The sequence below is a fragment of the Prionailurus viverrinus genome, chromosome X, assembly GCF_022837055.1.
Source record: "Prionailurus viverrinus isolate Anna chromosome X, UM_Priviv_1.0, whole genome shotgun sequence".
Lineage (NCBI taxonomy): Eukaryota > Metazoa > Chordata > Mammalia > Carnivora > Felidae > Prionailurus > Prionailurus viverrinus.
The window spans coordinates 56,013,877-56,038,280 of NC_062579.1; the positions used below are offsets into that span (position 1 = coordinate 56,013,877).

At 37.7% G+C, this 24,404-nt stretch overlaps 1 protein-coding gene across 6 annotated transcripts in view; it reads left to right on the forward strand.

Moving 5' to 3' along the window:
• The window catches only part of ATP7A (ATPase copper transporting alpha), a 190,783-nt gene that overhangs the window by 148,331 nt on the left and 18,048 nt on the right, over nt 1–24,404 (forward strand). For 3 of the 6 annotated variants that reach the window (XR_007148926.1, XM_047843789.1, XM_047843790.1), the window contains exons 15-19: nt 12,099–12,293; nt 13,856–14,038; nt 16,105–16,321; nt 21,637–21,783; nt 23,083–23,225. Coding sequence is in view for 5 of the 6 variants with exons in the window: in XM_047843789.1 (XP_047699745.1) it covers nt 12,099–12,293; nt 13,856–14,038; nt 16,105–16,321; nt 21,637–21,783; nt 23,083–23,225 (885 nt within the window). In the remaining variant the exon portion in view is untranslated. Of the gene's footprint in view, nt 1–12,098; nt 12,294–13,855; nt 14,039–16,104; nt 16,322–18,149; nt 18,237–21,636; nt 21,784–23,082; nt 23,226–23,736; nt 23,881–24,404 lie in introns of those variants that run through there. The other 3 variants (XM_047843794.1, XM_047843793.1, XM_047843792.1) reach the window with 3 other exon arrangements.

Genomic DNA, 24,404 nt, shown 5'->3' on the forward strand with positions numbered 1-24,404 from the left:
GGCAGAGTCTGGTTATTCCAATGGGACCTCCAACTTTTTGGTTGGGCTGCTCTTCCCCCTCAGCTGCATTCTATTTAGGAACCTACATTTTTATTGTATTCACTGGCTTCCTTGTTATCTTCTTTGTCTTCATCTTTTTCAAAGTCCCTGATACCTATGGCAGGACTTTTGAGGAAATTACATGAGCCTTTGAAGGGCAGGTAAAGGAGGCCGGTCGAGCTGACAAAGGCCTCATTGTGGAGATTAATAGCATCCAACCCGTTAAGGAGACCACCACCAATGTCTAAGCCATGCCTCCTTCCTGCCTCCCTACCAACATGAAAAAGCAACCTCTCCCTGAGTGAGAGAGAGACCTCATCAGATTGTAACCCAGAACTGTTTCTGAATACTGCTACTTGATTTCCTTTCTCTTCTTGAGCACTCAGAGGAACCCAGTGCTAGGTTCGTTGTTATCTACAGTGGTTTTTTAAAACATTTTATCTCTTGGACATTCTCTTCTGTTTAGGAGAGACCAAGTGAACTTTCCTTCATTTCAGGAGTAATTGGCTGCTTGGTGTATGACAACTTTGCCAGCGTTTTCTCCCTTGGGTTCTTGTATTGCCTCAAAAGGGCATATACGAGAGTAAGAGTAAGGTGCAACTTCCCCAACCCCAGACTTACCAAGAAGCAGATGTATGTGAGTGTGGAGGGCATAGAGGAATTAAATAAGAGCACCTTCCTCACTACCATACAACTCTGCAGAGAAAATTAACTTGAGTTTAATTTATTTTATCTTCTAGTTTTATTACATAAATATTTAGTTCTTTAAGTGTAAAGTGATTTTACCAAATAATGAGAACATAAGGAAATTGAGGTTAGAGGGAAGCGCTTAAAGAGAGGTGATAGGGTAGAAGATTTGATACTGGAAAAGTAAAGGTGCACTAAAAAGGAGCATTTCTTAGGAATGTAATATGTTATTGAAGAGTACATGATATGGTGTATGAGGTTTACACATTGCCTCTTAACAATTTCTGTCCTTCAGGTGGAAACTCTTCAGTTTAACTTCTCAGGAAAGTCATGTGCCTATATTAAGAAGCTACTGGTCTCCTTTGGAACTTTTTTCTTTGTTGAAGATTATATGTAGTATTATTTGAAATCTACAATTATTACTAAAATAGGCATTGTACTTAATGGTGGTTGATGGATTGGAACTTTGGATGGAGTCCAGAGAAGGGAAGCTAGGTCCTTTCTCCCCTCACTGGACCAAACAAGATCTTCCCTTTAGCAGACCCACTTTTACTTTTTAATGTTTATTTATTTTTGGAGAGAGAAGGAGACAGAGCATCAGAAGCAGACTCTGCACTGACAGCAGTGAGCCCGATGTGGGGCTCGAACTCATAAACCTTGAGACCATGACCTGAGCCGAAGTCAGATGCTCAATGAACCCAGGTGCCCCAAGACTCACTTTTTTTTTAAGTACTCTTACCACCGTCTAGTGGGAGAGTCCTCCAGATGAGCAAGCAAAAATGCTGGCTCTTGGTAGAGGTTTAGTATTTTTCCATTTTGTTTTTTAAGAGATACTATTTTATTTATTTTTTATAAATAACTCCATTTTTCCTCAAATTTTTACTTAAATTCTAGTTAGTTAACATATAGTATAGGAGCACCTGGGTGGCTCAGTAGGTTAAGCGTCCAACTTGGGCTCAGGTCATGATCTTGCAGTTCGTGAGTTCGAGCCCTGTGTCCAGCTCTGTGCTGATAGCTCAGAGCCTGGAGCCTGCTTCAGATTCTGTGTCTCCCTCTCTCTCTGTGCCCCTACCCCACCTGTGCTCTCTCTCTCTCTCTCTCTCAAAAATAAATAAACATTAAAAAATTAAAAAAAAACATATAGTATAATGTTGATTTCAGGAGAATATAGTGATTCATCACTTACGTATAGCACCCAGTGCTCATCATAACAAGTGCCTTCCTATACCCATTACCTATTTAGCCCATCTTCTACATCTTTGTAATATAACTTGAAGTCCAGAATTCTGATGCCTCTAGCTTTGCTTTTCTTTTTCAAAATTGGTTTGGCTATTTGGGTTTTTTGGTGGTTCCATACAAATTTTAGAATTGTTTGTTCTAGCTTTGAGAAGAATGCTGGTGCAAATTTGATTGGGATTGCATTAATTATATAGATAGCTTTGGGTAGCATAGACATTTTAACAATGTTTGTTCTTCCAATCCATGGGCATGGAATGTTTTCCCCTTTCTTTGGGTCCTCTTCAATTTATTTTATAAGTGTTCTATAGTTTTCAGAGTCCAGATGTTTTACCTCTTTCATTAGGTTTATTCCAGGTATCTTATGGTTTTTGGTGCAATTATAAGTGGGATTGAGTCCTTGATTTCTTTTTCTGCTGCTTCATTATTGGTGTACAGAAATACAACAGATTTCTGAACATTGATTTTATGTTCTTCAACTTTGCTGAATTCATGTATCAGTTCTAGCAATTTTTTGGTGGAGTGTTTCGGTTTTCTACACAGAGTATCATGTCATCTGTGAATGGTAAAAGTTTGACTTTTTCCTTGCCAATTTGGATGTCTTTATTTCTTTTTGTTGTCTGACTGCTGAGGCTAAGACTTCCATACTATGTTAAATCATAGTGGTGAGAGTGGACATTCCTGTCTTGTTTCTGACTGTAGAGGAAAAGCTTCAGTTTTTCCCCATTGAGGATGATACTAACTGTGGGTCTTTCATATATGGCTTTTATGATATTGAGGTATGTTCCATCTACCCCTATTTTGTTGAGGGTTTTTATCAAGAATAGACGCTGTATTTTGTCACATGCTTTTTCTGCATCTTTTGAGGGGATCATGTGGTTTTTATCCTTTCTTTTATAAATGTGGTATATCACACTGATTGATATGCAAATATGAAATGACCTCTGCAGCCCAGGAATAAATCCCACTTGATCATGGTGAATAATTCTTTCGGTGTACCATTGGGTTCAATTTGTTAGTATCCTGTTGAGAATTTTTGCATCCAGGTTCATCAGGGATATTGGCCTGTAAGTCTCTTTTTAGTGGGATCTTTGTCTCTTTTTGGAATCAAGGTAATGCTGGCCTCATAGGTTGAGATTGGAAGTTCCTTTCATTTTTATTTTTTGGAACAGTTTGAGAAGAATAGGTATTAACTCTTCTTTAAATGTCTGGTAGAATTCTGCTGGGAATCTATCTGGTCCTGTACTTTTGTTTGTTGGGAGATTTTTGATTACAGATTGAATTTCTTTGTTTCCTGGTTATGAATCTGTTCAAATTTTCTATTTCTCCCTGTTTTAGTTTTAGTAGTTTGTATTTTTCGAGGAATTTGTCAGTTTCATCCAGATTGCCACATTTGTTGGCATATAAATTTTCAAGATATTCTCTTCTAATGGTTTATGTTTATGTAGTGTTGATTGTGATCTCCTTTTCGTTAATGATTTTATTTATGTGGGTCCTTTCTCTCTCTCTCTCTCTCTCTCTCTCTCTCTCTCTCTCTCTCTTTTGAGAGCAAGGGGCAGAGAGTGAAAGAGAGAGAAAAACGGGACTCACCAGAGCAGGGCTTGAGCTCACCCGAAGTGGGGCTGGTGCTCACCTGAAGTGGGGCTGGTGCTCACCCGATGCAGGACTTGAACTCAGGAATCATGAGATAATGACCTGAGCTGAAGTCAGATGCTTAACCGACTAAGCCACCCAGGCACCCTCTCTTTTCTTATGGATAAGCCTGGCTGGGGGTTATCAATTTTATTAATTTTTTCAAAGAACCAGCTCTTAGTTTCATTGATCTGTTCTACTGATTTTTTTGTTTCTATATCATTTATTTCTACCATAATCTTTATTATTTCCCTTCTTCTGCTGGCTTTAGGCTTCATTATTGGGTTTTTTGCTAGCTCTTTTAGGTGTAAGAGTAGGTTGTTTATTTGAGACTTTTCTTGCTTCTTGATGTAGGCTTGTATCGCAATATACTCTCCTCATAGGACTGACTTTGCTGTATCCCAAAGGTTTTGGATTGTTGTGTTTTCATTTTCATTTGCCTCCATGTATTTTTTTAAATTTCTTCTCTAATTTCCTGGCTAACCCATTCATTCTTTAGTAGGATGTTCTTTAACCTCCATGTATATGTTGTCTTTCCAAATTTTTTCTTGTTTTTGACTTCAAGTTTCATAACGTTGTGGTTGGAAAATATTCATGGTAGGATCTCAATCTTCTCGTACTTGTGGAGGGCTGATTTGTGACCCAGTGCATGTCTGTTCTGGAGAATGTTCCATGTGAACTCAAAAAGAATATGTATTCTGCTACTTTAAGATGAAATGATATAAATATATCTGTTAAGTCCATTGGTTCATTGTGCCATTCAAAGCCATTGTTTTCTTGTTGATTTTCTGCTTAGATGATCTGTCCATGGCTGTAAGGGGGGTGTTAAAGAACCCTACTATTATTGTATTATTATCAGTGAGTTTCTTTATGTTTGTTATTAATTGATTTATATATTTGGGTTCCTCCAAGTTGGGGGCATTAAATATTTACAATTGTTAGATATTCTTGAGTGATAGAACTATTAATTATGATATGGGCCTTCTTCATCTCTTGTTATAATCTTTGATTTTTTTTTATTTAAAAAAATTTTTTTAACATTTATTTATTTTTGAGACAGGGAGAGAGCATGAACGGGAGGGGGGAGGGTCAGAGAAAGAGGGAGACACAGAATCTCAAACAGGCTCCAGTCTCTGAGCTGTTAGCACAGAGCCCAATGCAGGGCTTGAACCCACAGACCGCGAGATCATGACCTGAGCCGAAGTCGGACGCTTAACTGACTGAGCCACCCAGGCGCCCCTAATCTTTGATTTAAAATCTAGTTTGTTTGATATAAGTATGGCTACTCCAGCTTTCTTTTTATGTACATTAGCATGATTGGTGGTTCTGTATCCTCTTACTTTCAATCTGCAGGTGTCTTTAGGTATAAAACGAGTCTCTTATAGGCAGCATATAGTTGGGTCTTGTTTTTTTAGTCATTCTGATACACTGTGTCTTTTTATTGGAGCATTTAGTCCATTTGTATTCAGAATGATTTTGGTAGATATGAATTTAGTGCCATTGTGTCACCTATAAAGTTGGTGTTTCTGGTGATGCTCTTTGTTCCTTTCTAGTCTTTGTTGCTTTTGGTCTTTTTTTCCCCTTTAATATTTCTTGATTGTCTGGTTCAGTTGTCATGAGATCTTTTAGTTTTTGTCTGGGAAACTCTTTATCTGTTCTTCTATTTTGAATGACAGCCTTCTTGGATAGAGTATTCTTGGTTGCATATTGTTTCCACTCAGCACGTTGAATATATCTTGCCACTTCTTTCTGGCCTGCCAAGTTTCTGTGGAGAGATCTGCTGTGAACCTGGTCTGCCTTCCCTTGTAGATTAATGACTTTTTGTTTTCAGGATTCTTTCCTTGTCTGGGTATTTTGTAAATTTGACTAAGGTCTTGACGATGACTGGCTTTTGTTGAATTTAATGGGAATTCTCTGTGCTTCTTGGATTTTGATGTCTGTTTCCTTCCCAAGATTAGGGAAGTTTTCAGCTGTAACTTATTCAAATAAACTTCCTGCCCCTTTTTCTCTCTCTTCTTCTTTTGGGACAGCTATGATGTGAATGTTATTATGCTTTATGTTATTACAGTTTAGGCTGAGTTCCCTAAGTCTCCAATTGTGATTCAGTACCATTCTCTCCCCCCTCTTTTCAGCTTTGTTATTTTCAGTAATTTTAGCTTTTATATGTGATTCGTTACTCTGCTTTGTCCATCCTGATTGTTATGGCATTCAAGTAGATTTGCATCTTGGTATAGCATTTTTGATTTTGGCCTGACGAGTTTTTAGTTCTTTTATCTCTGCAGTTAGGAATTCTCTAGTGTCTTCTATGCAGTAAGGAATTCTCTAGTGTCTTCTTCTCTAGTGTCTTCTATGTTTTTCTGAAACCTGGCTGGTATCTTTATAATTGTTATTTTAAATTCTGGTTCAGATATCTTACTTATATCTGTATTGATTAAAAACCTGGTCATTACTTCTTCCTTTTCTTTCTTTTGGGGTTAATTCCTCCATCTTGTCATTTTGTCTAGATCACTGTTCTTTTGTGTGATTGTTAGGAAAGCCTGTTATATTCCTGCTCCTGAGAGAAATGGCTATATTAATAAGAGGTCCAGAAAAATAAAAGCATCCTATATGTACTGTGCTGTTGTGTTTTGGCTGCTCCTATCTTTAGGTCAGTCCTCTGCAGAATTTCTCCTTGCCTGCAGTGGGGGTTGTTTGGACCTTGTCTACTATGTGGCAAATTTTGACTAGGTGTGTCTCAGTCTCTTTGTTAAAACAAGCCTGATGAAAAAAAAAAAAAAAACAGGCCAGATCCTATTTCCCCTAGAGCTGAAGTGTTGCAGCACTCTATAATCAGTAGCCTTGGTGAGTAAAAAGGGTTTGTGCTGGTCTTCTTGAGGAGGAGCCTGCAGGGCTTATATTCAAGAGGACTTGCCCTAGAGGAGAGGCACCTGCAGAATGCAGGGGGATGGGGTTTGATATAAGCAGCTCTGGTCTCCACTGGGGTATGCTGTGCTGCTCACTGAAGTCAGTCAGTGCTGATGGGTGGGCTGGGGGAGAGGGGAATGGTGATGGACCTCTCTTCCCCATAGTTGGGAGTTCCTGCAGGCCAGTCCTCAGGGAGCCCTCACAGAAGACCAAAAAATCACCCCTTTTCTGTCCCTGGCTTCCGTCAGATTTCTGCCTTCACCCTATCTATATCTGAGCTGCCTGCCTGCCAGGTGGCACAGTACTTGTGTGTTTTATCAGGCATGCAGCTGGGTTTCAAAACTTTAAATTTTAGGGACCCGCATGACTCGGACCTGCACTGATCCTCTGGGGGAGGGTCTCACCATACTTTTGCCATTTGTCGGTTTGTCCCATAAAAGTTCTTGCACTATCTTGCAGTAGTTTGGAGTTTATGGTAAAGTGTAGCACATAGCCAGCACTGGGGTTTGCTGCCTTCAGCCAGAATCTTTGTTCCTATGAGAACAGGGCATCACATTACCGGTGCTAATTCTCTTATCCCTGGAGAGGCCATGCCACCACTCCCAAATGCACTCCAAGAAGGGTAATTGTTTCTACCCATGTGACCAAGGGGATCCCTCAGACCATGCTGCCTGCTCCCAGGTCTCCACCCTCCCTCCCCACTGGAACACCACTGAGCCCACCAGGCACGATTCCAGCAACAGTATGGACTTCTAAAACTTCAGACTTTGCATTTTACTGCTTATAAAACTTACGACAGTCAGCCCCTCTCCTTTTCTTAGTCACTGGTTTTGGGGAAAAGTTTTACTTGTGCAGTCCCCTGCCTGCTGCTTCACTCTTGCCCTCTCTCTCTCTTGCCCCTCTTTCTGTAATCAGGGCTCCTTCCCTTCCACAGCACCCACAGTTCTTTTCTCCCTCAAATCAACCCCTGCAGCTCTTACCTTCCATGAGGTGGTCGTTTTTCTACCTGTAGATGTGCAGTTTTGTTCTCTCAGTCCTCAGATCAATTTCTTCATTGTTTGGAATGGTATGATATTTATCTAGCTGTGTTTTAGGGAAGAGGCAAGCTTAGCGTCCCCCTACTTCTCCACCATCTTAACTCCTTTCCCAAGAGATTTTAATTGTTGATTTTAATTTTTTAAGTTTTAATTTTAATCCCAGTTAGTTAACATACAGTGTTATATTAGTTCCAGGTGTACAATATAGTGATTCAATAATTCCATCCATTACCTGGTTCTCATCATGACATGTGCACTCCTTAATCCCCATCACCTATTTAATCCATCCCCCCAACCACCTCCCCTCTGGTAACCATCAGTTTGTTCCCTGTAGTTAAGAGTCTGTTTATTGACTTGTTTCTATTTTTTCCCTTTGTTCATTTGTTTTGTTTCTTAAATTCCACGTGAGTGAAATCATATGGTATTTGTCTTTCTCTGACTGACTTATTTTGCTTAGCATTATAATGTCTGGCTCCATCTATGTGGTTGCAAATGGCAAGATTTTATTCTTTTTTATGGCTGAAGTAATATTCCATTATAAATATATACCACATCTTCTTTATCCATTCATCAATCAATGGACAGTGGTGCTGCTTCCATATCTTGCCTATTGTAAGTAATGCTGCTATAAACATACTGGTGCATGTATCCCTTTGAATTATTGTTTTTGTATTCTTTGAGTAAATACTCAGTAGTGCAATTGCTGGATCATAGGGTACTTCTACTTTTAACTTTTTGAGTAACCTCTATACTGTTTTCCAGAGTGGCTCCATCAGTTCCCACCAACAGTTCAAGAGGTTTCCTTTTGCTCTGCATCCTTGCCAACATCTGTTGTTTCTCATGTTGTTGATTTTAGCCATTCTGACAGGTGTGAGTTGATATTTCATTGTAGTTTTGATTTGCATGTCCCTGATGGTAAGTGATGATGTGCATCTTTTCATGTGTCTTGGCCATATGTATGTCTTTTTTGGAGAAATGTCTGTTCATGTCTTCTGCCCATTTTGTAATTGGATTATTTGTTTTTTGGGTGTTGAGTTTGATAAGCCATTATAGATTTTGAACACTAGCCTTTTATCAAAGGATATATGTCCTTGAAAATATCTTCTCCCATTCCATAGGTTTCCTTTTAATTCTGTTGATTGTTTCTTTCTCTGTTCAGAAACTTTCTATTTTGATGTAGTCCCAATAGCTTATTGTTCCTTTGGTTTCCCTTGCCTCAGGAGACCTATCTAAAAAAAAGTTGCTATGACCGATGTCATTGCAGTTACTGCCTGTGTTCTCTTCTGGGATTTTTATGGTTTCATGTCTCAGATTTAAGTCTTTAATCCACTTTTAATTTAATTTTTTGTATGGTGTAAGAAAGTGGTCCAATTTCCTCCTTTTGCATGTAATTGTCCAGTGTTCCCAATACCGTTTGTTGAGGAGACTGTCTTTTTTCCATTGACTATATCTTCTTGCTTTGTTTAAGATTTATTGACTGGGGCGCCTGGGTGGCTCAGTTGGTTAAGCGTCCGACTTCAGCTCAGGTCATGATCTCATAGTCTGTGAGTTCGAGCCCCGCGTCAGGCTCTGTGCTGACAGCTCAGAGCCTGGAGCCTGCTTCAGATTCTGTGTCTCCCTCTCTCTCTGCCCCTTCCCCGCTCATGTTCTGTCTCTCTCTGTCTCAAAAATAAAAACATTAAAAAAAAATGTATTGACTGTATAATTGTGGGTTTATTTCTGGGTTTTCTATTCTTTTCTGTTGATCTGTGTCTATTTTTATGCAGTTACTATACTGTTTTGATTCCTACAGCTTTGTGATATAACTTGAAATCTGGAATTTTGACACCTCCAGCTTTGCTTTCTTTTTCAAGATTGCTTTGGCTATTCGGAGTCTTTTGTGTTTCCATACAAATTTTAGGACTGTTTGTTCTAGTTCTGTGAAAAATGCTGCTGGTATTTTGATAGGGATTATATTAAATCTGTAGATTGCTTTGGGTAATACAGACATTTTAATAATATTTGTTTTTCCAATGCATGAGCATGGAATATTTTTCCATTTCTTTTTGTCGTCTTCAGTTTCTTTCATCAGTGTTTTACAATTTTCAGAGTACAGGTCTTTTACCTCTTTGGTTAGGTTTATTCTTAAGTATTCTGTTAGTTTCATGAAATTGTAAATGGGATTGTTGTCTTAATTTTTATTTCTGCTTCTTCATTATTTGTGTATAGAACTGCAGCAGTAATTTGTAGATTGATTTTGTATCCTGCAACTTTACAGAACTTGTTTATCAGTTCTAGCATTTTTTTTTTGGTGGAGTCTTTCAGGTTTTCTATATATAATATCATGTCATGTGCATGTTGTGAACATTTTACTTCTTCCTTACCAATTTGGATGCCTTTTTCTTTTTGTGGTCTAATTGCTGTGGCTAGAACTTATAGTACTATGTTGAATAAAGTGGTGAGAGTGGACATTCTTGTCTTGTTCATGGCCTTTGGGGAAAAGCTCTCAGGTTTTCTCCATTGAAGATGTTATATGTGGGTTTTTCATAAATGGCCTTCATTATGTTTAAGTATGTTCCCTATAAATCTACTTTGTTGAGGATTTTTATCATGAATGCATGTTGTACTCTGTCAAATGCTTTTTCTGTATCTATTGAAATGATGATATGCTTCTCATACTTTCTCTTATTGATGTGGATTTTTCTTTTGTTATAAGCCATAACTTTAAAATAATTCAGAAGAGAATGTTCATAGCTAACTTTGATTTTGTAACCCCAATCCTGGGAGAGGATTTTTCCTGAACGATTATCTATTTGAAATATGTTGTTGCATTAGCGTCATCACATGCTCATTCATCCATTACCATGTCAAGTTACCCTTATTACTATGTTTCCATTGTATTAGGTTAAATGCCCTTAGGGGCCCATACATTTGAGATAGTATGAGTAAATGTGCAGTGTAGCCCACACTTGAGAGTATGAATGTGCACCGTCCCCTTGTAACTTGTTTCCTCTGTTTCTACAGTCCCCCATTAGATAGAATGTGTTAAACATCATCTCTGTATATAAATATTACACTGCTTCTGCTGGGTGGAGTTTGCATCTATGGATTTTTTCCAAACTTCGGTGTTCAGTCTCATCTGGCTACTTTGCCTTATTGGAGAGTTGAGAACTCCTTAAATCTTGAGAAAGAGGGTGGAGGACTCTGCCTCAGTCTAGACCCAGATGGTGGAAATAGGACAGAAGAGTGTGAGATCAGGACATGTGGCTTCTTGGGAGTGCTGGTTGGGGGTTTTGGGGGAAATGGGGGCTTTCTTTTAAGGGGATAAGAAACTGAAGACTTCTAACTCTGGAGCATTTCAGAGAGTTAGATGAGATGGAGGGATTTACGTTTGCCATAGGTCAAGGGCACCCCCACAAATCATCTAGTTTCCCAGTATTTTTATAAATGGAAATTGGACCCCATGACACTTATAGTCTCTTCCCTTTTTCATGTATTGCTGGATCTCCCTTTCTCTCCTTGATGCTTACACACTTCAGGCCTTTGAGCCAAACCCTTGCCTATGGCATTATTTTAGTTACCAGTTCTCATGTCATTCAGCCTTGGGATAAAAACTCACAGAGCTATGGAATGGGGCTTTGTTGGAACATGTGACTTCTAATTGCACTTGTGCTTTTGGCTCCTCAAAAACAGTGGGTTGGCAGTAATGCAGTGTGGAAGTATTCCCATTTCTCAGTGACCAGATTCTGAATATTTCCAAATAGATTTTATATTATAATGTTACCGTGGTTCTTTGTTTTGAGATAAAAATTATGAATGTAAAAAAAGAACAGGTAGAATCATAAACACTATGTATCTACTTCATGATATGGTCATTAGTATAATATAAAATTTAAAAAAATGATTCACATTGGTTAATTGCTCAATGAACAAGAGGATTGCTGGGAAGTATTTTAGAATGTGTATCTCTTAGGAATTGTAGGAGTTTTCCCCTAATACTCTCAATTGTATTTACTCACACAAGCAAATATTCAGTGTTGCTAAGAGCTATACCACCCAATATACTCAGTTCACACTGTTAATGTTCAAAAGAATTTTACTGAAATAGGATTAAGCTCCCATTGTATGCTGGGTGATTTTTTCCATTGTCTTTAAAGTATAGAGTGAAAGGGAGATTTATGGTCTTAGTATACACAGATTCAGATTTCTCTTTGTGCAGGATCAAATTTGCTGAGAATTAGGTCCCAGCTCTTTTTTGAAAATCCCTATTCTCAATATGGAGGAAAGAAAGCTGACTTTCATGTTCTTCAGATTGACTACATAGTTTATAACTCTGGAATCAGCAAAATTGAAATCCTGATTTTAGGACTATGACTTGTTTACATGTAGTATCACAATTTCTTTTATTCATACAAGAACAAAATGAGTGTTTTCTTACTAGTAACCAAAATGTATATGTTGGTAGCTAAGTAGGATTATGTGTGATTTGAAAATTGTGGTTTTATTTAAATAGAGTTAAGCTTTGTTCCTTTTGTTTTATACAGCTCTAGATCAATAACCCAAATTCATGCCTTTCTTCTAAAGGGATATAACAGAAGTATCTCTCGAACAGAAACGATAATACGCTTTGCTTTCCAAGCCTCTATCACAGTTCTGTGTATTGCGTGCCCCTGTTCACTGGGACTAGCCACTCCAACTGCTGTGATGGTGGGTACAGGAGTAGGTGCTCAAAATGGCATACTAATCAAAGGTGGCGAGCCACTGGAGATGGCTCATAAGGTAAGATAGTTCCCAGAACTAAGAATTGTCCCATCCAAACTGACAATAACACCCCTATCGAGAAACAGAATCCTAAATTATTTGCATATGGTCCATAAGCTGAGCCTCTTCTGGGACTATCCTGAGGGTTGAGATAGGAAAGGTGTTATTTTGGTTCTGTTCTAGACTGGCCTTAGTTCTATACAATCTCTAAAACCACTTTAGGCCTACTGTCTTAGAGAAGACCCTGATGTGGAAAACTTGGAGTCCTTTCCCATTTCAGACTAGAAATGTCTTTAAGACAGGAAGACTGAAGGAATATTTGCCCATGAAAATTTGCCCAAGTCTATTAATGCTATTTTATATGTGACTCCGTGTTTGTGTTCTTCAGTGTGAGATAGTGCTTATAGTTGCATTGAAGTTTCTTTGCCTTTGCCAGTTGTTGATAGTTTGCAGCCATGACTTCAGGAATATAATCTTTTCCCTCATCTCTCTCATATTAGGATTTCCTTAACAATTTCAATCAAGGCTACTTGACTTAAACTAAAAACTGTGTTCCTTCTAATATGTTCTTATTATACAGATACATGTAGTAAACACAGAACACAGATTAGAACAGATTTGGAACCTCATCTAACCAGTCAATACAATGTATTAATTTTTATAGTAATTTTTTATTTACTTTGATATAATTTCAAATTTAAAGAAGAATTGAAAGAATAGTATAAAGAACTATATACGCTTTACTGCAGATATCAGGCTCCTTTCCTAAGAACAAGGACATTCTCTTAAATGATCACAGTACAGATATCAAAATCAAGAAATTGGCATTGATATAATACTGTTATCTAACCTATAGTCCATCTTCCAGTTTCTCAGTTGTTTCAGTAATATTCTTTATACCTATTTTTTCTCTTGTTCAGAATTATGCTTTGTATTTAGTTGTCATATCTCTTTTCATCTTGGTTCCTCAAGCTATTAATTTTTCAAGGTTCATATTCCAAAGTTACTGTGGGGTGACTGTGTTCTCTAATTCCAGATTCTTCCTTTTCCCTGTCTGGGCTCAGTTTCCCTCATTGTTTCCCTGAGCTGTCTATTCTCAGACCAAGCTTCTCATCAGGACCCAATAAAGTCAAAGCAAACCAGCAGGTCTTGTCTGGTGCTCGTTTCCAACTTAATTACTTACCTTTCTCTTGTAATTCTATGACTACTGCCCAGATTGTCACTACAGTTCTATAATTCATTAGTATTGAAAACCCTTCCCTCCCTGGAGGCACGGAGTCATCTCTTACTTACTTATTAACAGTCAACTCTTAACAATTATTTCTAGTTGTTTAACATATATTCGCAGTATAGTTGAATATTTGCACAGAAGGGCTATTAGATGTAACTAAGAGTATTTTTCCCTTATTATTCCTTACTTTTGTTCACCTAAAGAGAGTTTAACTCCAATTAAGTCAAAGGTCAATTTATTAAGAAACAAAATATTAATATGTCAAAGTAAACCTTTTTCTCATTTCTAGAAACGTGATATTAAGGATTATCAAGTCAGATAGGTGCAGTGTATTTTAATTTTCCTACAGGTAAAGGTAGTGGTGTTTGATAAGACTGGAACCATTACCCATGGAACTCCTATAGTGAATCAAGTAAAGGTTCTAGTTGAAAGTAACAGAATATCACGTAATAAGATCCTGGCCATCGTGGGAACTGCTGAAAGTAACAGTGAACACCCTCTAGGAGCAGCCATAACGAAGTACTGCAAACAGGTACAATTTTTCTTTTGCTTATTAATGTAGTCATCTTCTACAGGAATCACCCAGACCAAATCCAAACTGGCTTTTGACTATGATTTATATATATAGTTGGTAGGAGGATAGAGAGACTTGTATTTTCTCATTGTATTTTACAATATGTCTTAGTTTCTTCATACAGAAGAGTATAAAGATGAAAACAGAAATTAACTATAATTTTATCGCACAGATAACTCCTGTTGGACTAAAAAATTAAAGTAGAATGCATATTTATGGTAGGAAATTCAGGTAGTTCAGAGAGTTACATAATGAAAAAGGAAAGCCTCATTCTCTGCCCCTTTTCATAATTCCTCTCCAAAATTTAACAAGTGTTAACCTGTTAATATTCTTTTAAAATACAGTGGTCTCCCCTTATCTGCAGGGGATATGTTCCAAGACCTTGAGTGGATGCTTGAAACTGCAGAGTACTGAACCCTGTATATACCATGTTTTCTTCTATACATACATAGCTATGATAAAGTTTAATTTATAAATTAGTCACAGTAAGAGATTAACAACAACAATAATAGAATAATTATATAACTGTAATAAAAGTTATGTGAATGTAGTTTCCCTCCCTCTCTCCCTCCCTCTCTCTGTCTCTCTCTGTCTCTCTGTCTCTCTCTCTCTCTCTCTCAATAACTTATTGTACTGTACTCCCCCTTCCTGTGGTGATGTGAGGTGATAAAATGCCTATGTGATGCGGTGAAGTGAGGTGAATGATGTAGGCATTGCAACACATCATTAGGCTATAATTGGCCTCCTGATGCTATGTCTGAAAGAAGATCATCTGCTTCCAGACCATAGTTGACCACGGGTAACTGAAACCAAGGAAAGTGAAACTGTGGGTGGGTGGGGGTACTACTGTAGCAGCTTTATACAGATACAATTCACATACTATATTCCTTTTTAGATTTTACATAGAAAGTTCACAGTGACCAGTCTTTGGTACTTTGGTTTTTTTTTTATTTTATTAAGTGATTTTTCCATATTAAGACATATAAATCTGCCTCATTATGTTTAATGGCTATATTATATTCTACTGTATAATTGGGTTTTTGTTTCCTACAATGTACAGTTAACATTCATGTTAGCTTTTGCAAGTTTATCTTTATGTTAAATGCCTATCAATGCAATTGCTAAGTCAAAGGATACATGCAGTTAAATTTTGGTGAATATTACCAGTGCCCCCATAACAAATATTACTAATACCCACATGAGGGGTTGTACGAGTTTATACCTTCACCAAAAATTATTAGTGCTCATTTCCCCATGTTATGACTTTATTTTTTCCAATTTAATAAATAAAAAATATTAATTATTGTTGGTTTGCTTTGCTTTCCCATAATTATGAATAAGGTTGAGCATCTTTTCATTGGTCATTTGAATTTCTTTTTCTGTGACCTGTTTGTATCCTTTGCCTATTTTTTCATAGGATTGTTTACCTTTTTTTCATTGATTTGCATAAGTTCTTTGTAAATTATCTCACATAATTTTACAGTTATGATGTGGCAATTGCTACCATTGGTGTTGCCATTTCTTTATTTTTTCTTTCCTTTTTACCAATTTACTATTACTGACCTGGTTTCTTTACACCCAAATCAAACAACAGAGAGGATGAAGATATAAAAAGCCAGGAAACAATGATGACCACCAAAATTCTTTGGCTTACTAAGGACACAGAATCATACTAGCAAGGCATTCTGGTAACTAAAGACCCTGTTCTTTGTTACCCTTTGCCCTGTACTGAATAGAAAATCTGACTTGACAATGGAATTAAATATTTAACTTGTAATTTTCTACTGGAAAGGACAGAGAATATTGGTAAAACTTTTGTTTTCTTTCTCTAAACTTGGTATAAATTTTAGAGAGTGGTGTTAAAGTAAACAATTCTGAGGTTTTGTTCTAAACATTTAGAATTTAACAGGCATGTAGTATATGTGTAAACATTTAGAATTAACCAGGAGAAGTCTTTGATCATGCTATTGATGACTTTGAATTATTAGAACAGCAGAAGAAATCCTTCTGTTTCTATTTGTTAGGAGCTGGACACTGAAACCTTGGGTACCTGTGTAGATTTCCAGGTTGTGCCAGGCTGTGGTATTAGCTGTAAAGTCATCAATATTGAAGGCTTGCTACATAAGAATAACTGGAGGATAGAGGAAAATAATATTAAAAATGCATCCCTGGTTCAAATTGGCGCAAATAATGAACAGTCATCAACTTCATCTTCCATGATTATTGATGCCCAGCTCTCAAGTAAGCTCATCTTCTTTTCTTTTCAAGTTTATGTATTTATTTTGAGAGAGAAAGAGCACGCATGTGCATGAGAGGGGGAGGGGTGGGGGGGTGGAGAGAGAATCCCAAGTAGGCTTTGTGGTGTCAGTGGGGAGCCCGACATGAGGCTTGATCTCACGAACCATGAGATCATGACCTGAGCCGAAATCAAGAGTCAGATGCTTCACCAACTGAGCCACCAAGCTAATTTTCTTCATAGTACCAATTATGGGACAGATATTAACAGATGTCTAACTTTATAATCCTAAACGGTTAGATAAGAAACAAAAATTGGCATCATGGTTTCATTCCATCAAATAATTTTACCATAGGCCTGATCACTTCACTTGTTACTTGAGAACATTTCCCTACTGTTCTCCTTTACTCTATTATATAGAGTGATGAATTCTAGCCTTAACTGATCTTCCATCTTAGTTCAGCTATCTTTCTTTTTTTTAATTTTATTTTTTTAATTTACATCCAAATTAGCATATAGTGCAACAATGATTTCAGGAGTAGATTCCTTAATGCCCCTTACCCATTTAACCCATCCCCCCTCCCACAACCTCTTCAGTAACCCTGTTTGTTCTCCATATTTAAGAGTCTGTTATGTTTTGTCCCCCTCCCTGTTTTTATGTTATTTTTGTTTCCCTTCCCTTATGTTCATCTGTTTTATCTTTCATTTCTTAGCACAGCTACTCTTACCCTTTTCTATCTTTCACGAGGTACTGTGGCCTTCTTCCTAGTTCCCTAAGCAAATTATCTGGTTTATTTTTCACATAGAAAAAAATTTATTTTTATTTTAATATAATTTATTGTCAAGTTGGCTAACATACAGTGTGTACAGGGTGCTCTTGGTTTTGGAGGTAGATTCCCGTGGTTCATCGCTTACACACAACACCCAGTGCTCATCCCTGCAGTTCTGTCATTTGTTCTTTCAACTTTTTGCCCAGAATGATCCCTTTTTTCAGGGGAAGAGGTATCCCTCATCTTGCATAATGAATCCCATCATCTTCGCTCTAGATCCCACCCTCTCTTGATTCTTCAGGAACCTTACTTGATTACATCCCATTGTTTCTTTATTTTCCAACTCTCTGTACTAGCTCCTTCTCCTAAACATATAAACATTTCTTCCATCAATATCACTGTAATCCCTTCTAGATTGCATCCTCTCTTTTCCTTTATATCTAAGCTTCTAGAAAGAGTAGTCTAGGTTTGCTGAATTCACTTATTCATTGCACAACCTGCCTTCTGCCCCATCCATACTACTGAAACTGTTTTTTCTTAGTGCATTGATGACTCTATTTAGTACCCACTCCAGTGATCTCTTCTCAGTCTACATCCTGCGTGACCTCAAATGCCAAAGGCATTTGAGAATGTTGACCACTTTTTCCTTCCTAAAGCTCTTTCTTCTTTTAATTTCATGACCATTCTCTCTCTAGGTTGTCCTCTCACCTACCTGGCTGTTGCTTCCAATCCTCCTCTGTTTCCTCTTTTCTCCTGCTCTCAAATGTTGGGTATCCTCAGGGTTTTGTTCTTTTTATTTTTCTCATTTTGTATACTCTCTCTGTACAATCTCATTCATGTCTATTGCTTGTTGTGCCACCTATATATTTCTCCTACCACTCCAAAAGTCACATCTTTAGCCAAAGCCTGTTTTCCTGAGTTTCTGGTTGGTCTATCCATCTGCCCCAAAACATGACATACCCACCTAAGTGTTCTAGCACCTCCCTACCCATTTGTGCTTGAGTGATTTTGCTAACACACAAATATGATTATATAACTTTCTGACTAATGCCTTTTATTATAGGGGCTTGTAACTTATTTTTGAATCGTGAACCTTTGGAGGTATATGATGAAAGCTGTACACACCCCTCAGAAAATTTATGTTTTGGAGGTATGCATGTATCTTAAACCCTATCCATGCAATTCTGTTCAGGATCCTGGCTTTACTGGCTGTCTCCTGTGGGACAAAGACCAGTCTTTCTGGGTCTGTTCCCCATGATATGTCTCCTGCCTCCCTGCACCACCCATTTTGACTTTTTCCACTGACCTCCATGTAGTCTGTGTTCCATTCATATGGAACTACTTACAGTTCCTTTTTACATTGTGTCATTTCATGCTTATTAAGTCATTTCAATTACTGTTTTCTCTGGGTAATGTCCTTGTCCACAGTAGCATCTACCTCATGAACTTATTTTCGTCTTTCAGGACTCAGCTCACATCTCTCTTCAGTGAAGCCTTCGCTAACTGACATGAATAGGCAGAGATATTTGCTCTTCTTTTTGAGTTGTAACTGTACTGAATCTCTGTTTTTGTACTAGGCGCACTGCATGATAATACTTTATTTACCTGCCTGATTCTACCAAACTACAATTTATTATTTGTCTGTGAACTTCCAGTATCAAGCATACTGACACATAGTAATTTTGTTCATTTGACACCTTTTGTTAAGCACTGTTCAAGACACTAAAGAATCAGCAGTGACAAAGTCACTGTCTCTTGGATCTTATATTCCTGGTGGGACAACACAAAACAGTGAGCAAATAAATAAGAAAATATTGTATGTCTGATAGAGATAGTGCTGTAGAGGAAAATAAAGTAAAGGGGTATAGAAAATGCTGTGAGTATTGGATCCTAGTTTATATAGGATGATCAGGGTAGGCCTCGTTGAGATGTTGGTGCTGGACCAAAAACCTGACAAGGGGGAGAGAGAAAGCTATGTGAATATCTGTGACAAGAGCATTCCAAGCAGGAGGGATGTTAAGTACAGAAGCCTCATGTGCTAAACTAGTTTGATGAACAGCAAGGAGAACAGTGTGCCTAGAGCAGAGTAAATGAGTGGGAAGGGGGTAAGAGATGAGGTTAGAGAGTAGTATAAGACTAGATTGTGTAAGGACATTGAAAGAATTTTGGTGTTTACCCTTGAGATGGGAAACCATTGGAGAGTTTAGTGTCTGGGAATGACAGAATCTGACTTAATGTTATAAAAGTGTTACACTGGCTGCCCTGATAAAAATACACTGTTAGGGGAATGGGGAGAAAGGCAGAAGCAGGGAGATGAGTAGTAGGGTGTTTCCATAATCCAGGTGAGAGATAATAGTGGTTTGGACCAATGTGATAACAGTAGAGGTCATAAAGAGTGGTCATATACTCAATGTGTCTTAAAGGGAGAGCTGGCTGAGATTTCCTCACAGGTTGAATATGGGGTATGAGAGAAACAGGAGTCAAAAATTATGCCCAGGTTTGTGGCCTAAATGATCCAGAAGGATGAACTTACCATTTAAGTAAAATGGAGAAGACCATTGGAAAGGCAATATTGAGGAAAACTGATCAGGAGATCAGTTGTTTACATGTTAAATATAAGTACCTATTAGATATTAAAGTGGAAATGCCATATAAATGGAAATAACAGGTAAGCAGTTGGCTGCACAAGTCTGGAGTTCAAGGAAACAGACTAGGTTGGAGACAGATTTGGGAGTCATCCACTTAAATATCTGTGCCATTCAATAAGATAGCCACTTGTTACATGTGAGTATTTAAACTTAATTTAAAATCCAGGGTGCCTGACTGGCTCAGTTAGAAGACCATATGATTGGGGTCATGAGTTTGAGGCCCACACTGGGTGTACAGATTACTTAAATGTTTTAAGGATTGAGCTCTGCAATACTATAGGTTAGGAGGTCAGGGAGATCAGCAAAGAAGATTGAAAAGAAGTGGTGAGTAAGGAGGTAACTTATAAGAATGAGGGAGTGATCTCCTCTGTTAGATGCTGCTAACAGGCCAAGTAAGATGAGGACTAAGAATTAGCCATTAGGTTTATTAAAGTAAAAGTCACTGATGTTCTCTGTGAACAATTCTTTGGAGTAGTAGAGATGAAAGTTTTACTGGAGTGGGTGGGTTCACAAGAGAATGGGAAGATATGAATTGAATATAGTCAATAGAGACAATACTTCCAAGAAGTTTTGCTGCGTGTAGAAGCAGAAAATTGGGGCAGTGGTAAAGAGGTAGGTGAGATCAAGGGAGATTTTGTTATTTTAAAGATAGGACTGTGTGGAACAGAGATAGAATATTAGATTATGCAAGAGGAAGAGGAGAGGATTGTTGGGGAGATGTTCTAGAATAAGCAAAGGAAGGAAGTCTAGTGCATAACTGGAAAGGTTGGCCTTAAAGAGGAGCAGGGGCAGTTTATATTAACAGAAGGGAAGGTAGATTAGTGTGTACACAGGCACAGTGGGTGGTTAGATGTGGCAGTGAGAGCTTGTGGAAGTTCTCTTGTGACTGCTTTTAATTCTTTCTGAAGTAGGAAGCAGATATTTGGCCATATATGAGAATGGGAGAAGAGAAGGTATAAAATAGCCCTCTAGAAGGAGAAGGAGTGGAGAATGTATAGACTAGGGAAGTATAGAGTTGCCAGACAACTCTAAGGACTTGCATAAAGTTAGTGGTCACATGCTTAAAATGAGACATCAGTATGGTTGTATGATTTCATACAACCATATTCAGCTGATGATGCACAATAAATATTTTGAATTTAATTCAGTTGTGTGGAAGATCAAAGGGAAGTCTTCATCAAGAAAGTAACATTAAAATTTTTTTAATGTTTATTTTTTTACATTTATTTATTTATTTTTGAGAGACAGAGCACAAGTGGGGGATGGGCAGAGAGAGAAGGAGACACAGAATCCGAAGCAGGCTCCAGGCTTCGAGCTGTCAGCACAGAGCCCAATGCAGGGCTCGAACTCACAAACTGTGAGATGATGACTTGAGCCTAAGTCAGATGCTCAACCGACTGAGCCACCCAGGCGCCCCAATGTTTCTTTATTTTGAGAGACAGAGAGAGAGAGACAGAGTGTAAACAGGGGAAGGGCAGAGAGAGAAGGAGACACAGAATCCGAAGTAATCTCCAGGCTCTGAGCTGTCAGCACAGAGCTGGAGCTCGAACCCACGAACCGTGAGATCATGACCTGAGCCGAAGTTGGACGCTTAACTGACTGAGCCACCCAGGTGCCCCAAGAAAGTAACATTTGAACTGGCTCTTGAAGAATATGATGGAATTTGATAATTGGAGAGGAGGGGTAAGGACTTTCCAGGTGGAGGCAGCAATATGTGCAAAGGCCCAAAGGCAAGGAAGAGCAGAGTATATTCCTTGAAAATTTGGAAATCACTGTTGTAGGCTGTGGTCTACCAAATATACAACATAGCGACTATGTAAGGTTAGACAGGAAGAATGTGCCTCATAGCATGTTATAAATAATAAACAAGCTCACTAAATGCTATTTCTGTACTTTATTCAGATGCTCTTAATGCTCAACAGTACAAAGTCCTCATTGGTAACCGGGAATGGATGATTAGAAATGGTTTTGTTATTAATAATGATGTAGATGATTCCATGACTGAACATGAGAGAAAAGGTCGGACTGCTGTATTGGTGGCCGTTGATGGTAAGATTTTCCTAAGTACACAATGACTCAATTTTGTGATCTCAGTTATTTTACGTATATTTTTGAGAGACTTCTGAACTTGAGGGTTATTCAGAAGCAGCCTAAATGAAAAGTGAAAATGTTAGCAATACATAATTGTTACTGATTAATTTAGAATTCTCATGCATTTATCTGGCTTTATTAATTTCCTCTATAGTCTAACCTATGTTTTAAAAAAATAATCAAGGATTTTTTAAGACCTAAAAATAACATAGCATTAGAGTAATAGCAAAATACAATAATATCTATAATCTTATCATCCTAACTCAGTGTCCATTTTAATTGCATGTATTCCATTTCTGGTTTTTGGTGTGTGTGTGTGTGTAATATATATGTACAGAATTATAACATTAGTACATATATACCATTTTTAAATGGGTTATTTTGCATATATATTTTACCTCAATAAAGTTGAATAAAAGTTAAAATTCCTTGTACACATACTATTTTCTTTTTCTTTTTCATTTGCTGTATTCATAAATATTTTCCAATTTTAATTCTGCATAATTTATTATATACTGTAATTAAATCATTCCCTTGTTGGAAATTTAAGCTATTCCTAATATTTCGTTATTATACATAACACTACGATGAACATCTTTGAGGTTTTAGGTGCTTTCTTTTGTTAAATTATTTCTTAGGGAAAATTTCTAGCTGTAAGATTAATTAGTCAACATTTATAATCCTTGCTAAGTATGAAGGCAGTATCTTAACTATGACCTTAACTAGGTCTAGGAAGAAGCATAAAATATTTACTTTTGTTTTTAAAAGAAAATAAAATTAATAAAATAAAATAATTACTTGCAGTGATTTCTTTCCCCCAGTTATAAAATGGCAGTTTGTCTCAATTCTCCCCTTTCACCTTAAAAAGAAAAAAAAAAGTATTAGTTTTCAGTTTCATTTGCCTTTAAATGAACTAAAGTTGTTTGGGGGCTATTGGCCAGTACTTCTCAAAGGAAAGAAAGAGTCTTTTAGTATCCAATAAGGTCTCTCTTTTCATTTTCTATTCTACTTTCATTTCATATTACTACCTTCATTAATAATCCCTATGTCACTCTGAAATTTTCACACCTAAATATGGAAGTTTGTTGCAAGTTTGGTGGAATACAGTCTGTGTGGGCTTGGAGACATTTTGAGTTAAGCTAAGCCCTGAACAATTTTACTTAACAAAATTAATTTCTTTCTCAAATTTTAAGTTAGAATATTATTATGCTTTCACCATATTCCAAACTGTCTTATTTTCTGGTGCTCCTTTATTAGATGAGCTGTGTGGCTTGATTGCTATTGCTGATACAGTGAAGCCTGAAGCAGAATTGGCTGTCCATATTTTGAAATCCATGGGCTTAGAAGTAGTTCTGATGACTGGAGACAACAGTAAAACAGCTAGATCTATTGCTTCTCAGGTAATTGATTTACATAGTTGTTGGGGTGGTGGTATGTAGTAACTTCTAATTCTTCACATACATTTTGTTTCTTGCTTTCAAGTGCTAAAAAAATCATATGACCTATTGTTTTCCTTATCACTGATTATCCATATCTGATTCCTTAAAGAACAATTAGCATGCTGTGTGGGAAGGACTTTGGTCTTTGTGTGTTACTAAAAAGCCATTTACCTAATCCATGAGATGCTTCAGTGACACCATACACTAGTTTCTGTTGATACTTCCTTTGAAATGTTACTTATACTCTTTACCAGCGTTGCCAGCCTAAGCCAGGCTCAATCACTAAGCCAGGTGCTCAATCTCTCATGTCTAAAATACAGCAATAGCTCCAGGCACTTCCTTCTCTAGTCCATCCTGAACATCACTGGTGGAACCATCTCCTAATGTACCACTTTGACATAGTTTTCTGCTACTGACCCCCACATTTGCCTTACCTGCAGAACTTTTCTCACATTAGTCTTTTCTATTTCAGAATGCCTTCTCCCTTCTTCTATTAAATAACACAAGTAATATATGGAAACATTCTTATATAAAAAATGCAGGAGGAGGGGTGCCTGGGTGGCTCATTCGGTTAAACATCCAACTTCAGCTCAAGTCATGATCTCACAGTTGGTGAGTTCGAGCCCTGCATCAGACTCTGCTGACAGCTTGGAGCCTGGAGCTTGGAGCCTGCTTTGGATTCTCTGTCTGCCTCTCTCTCTGCCCTTCCCCTACTCATTCTCTCTCTCTCTCTCTCTCTCTCTCTCTCTCTCTCTCTCTCCCCCCCCCTCAAAAATAAATAAACATTAAAAAATTTGGGGGAGGGGCACCTGCATAGCTCAGTCAGTTAAGCATCCGACTTTGGCTCAGGTCATGATCTTGCTGTTTGTGAGTTTAAGCCCTGTGTTGGGCTCTGTGCCTGGAGCCTGCTTTGGATTCTGTGTCTCCCTCTCTCTCTGCCCCTCCCCCACTCATGCTGTGTCTGTCTGTCTGTCTCTCTCTCAAAAATAAAAAAAAATTAAAAAATTAAAAAATTTAATGCAGAAGGATACAAATCAAAAAGTTTAAGTTACCCTTTTCCCAAACTCCCTGTCCAGTCCTACCCCCACTTTTTTTAAAAACTTTTTTTAATGTTTATTTGTTTTTGAGAGAGACAGAGAC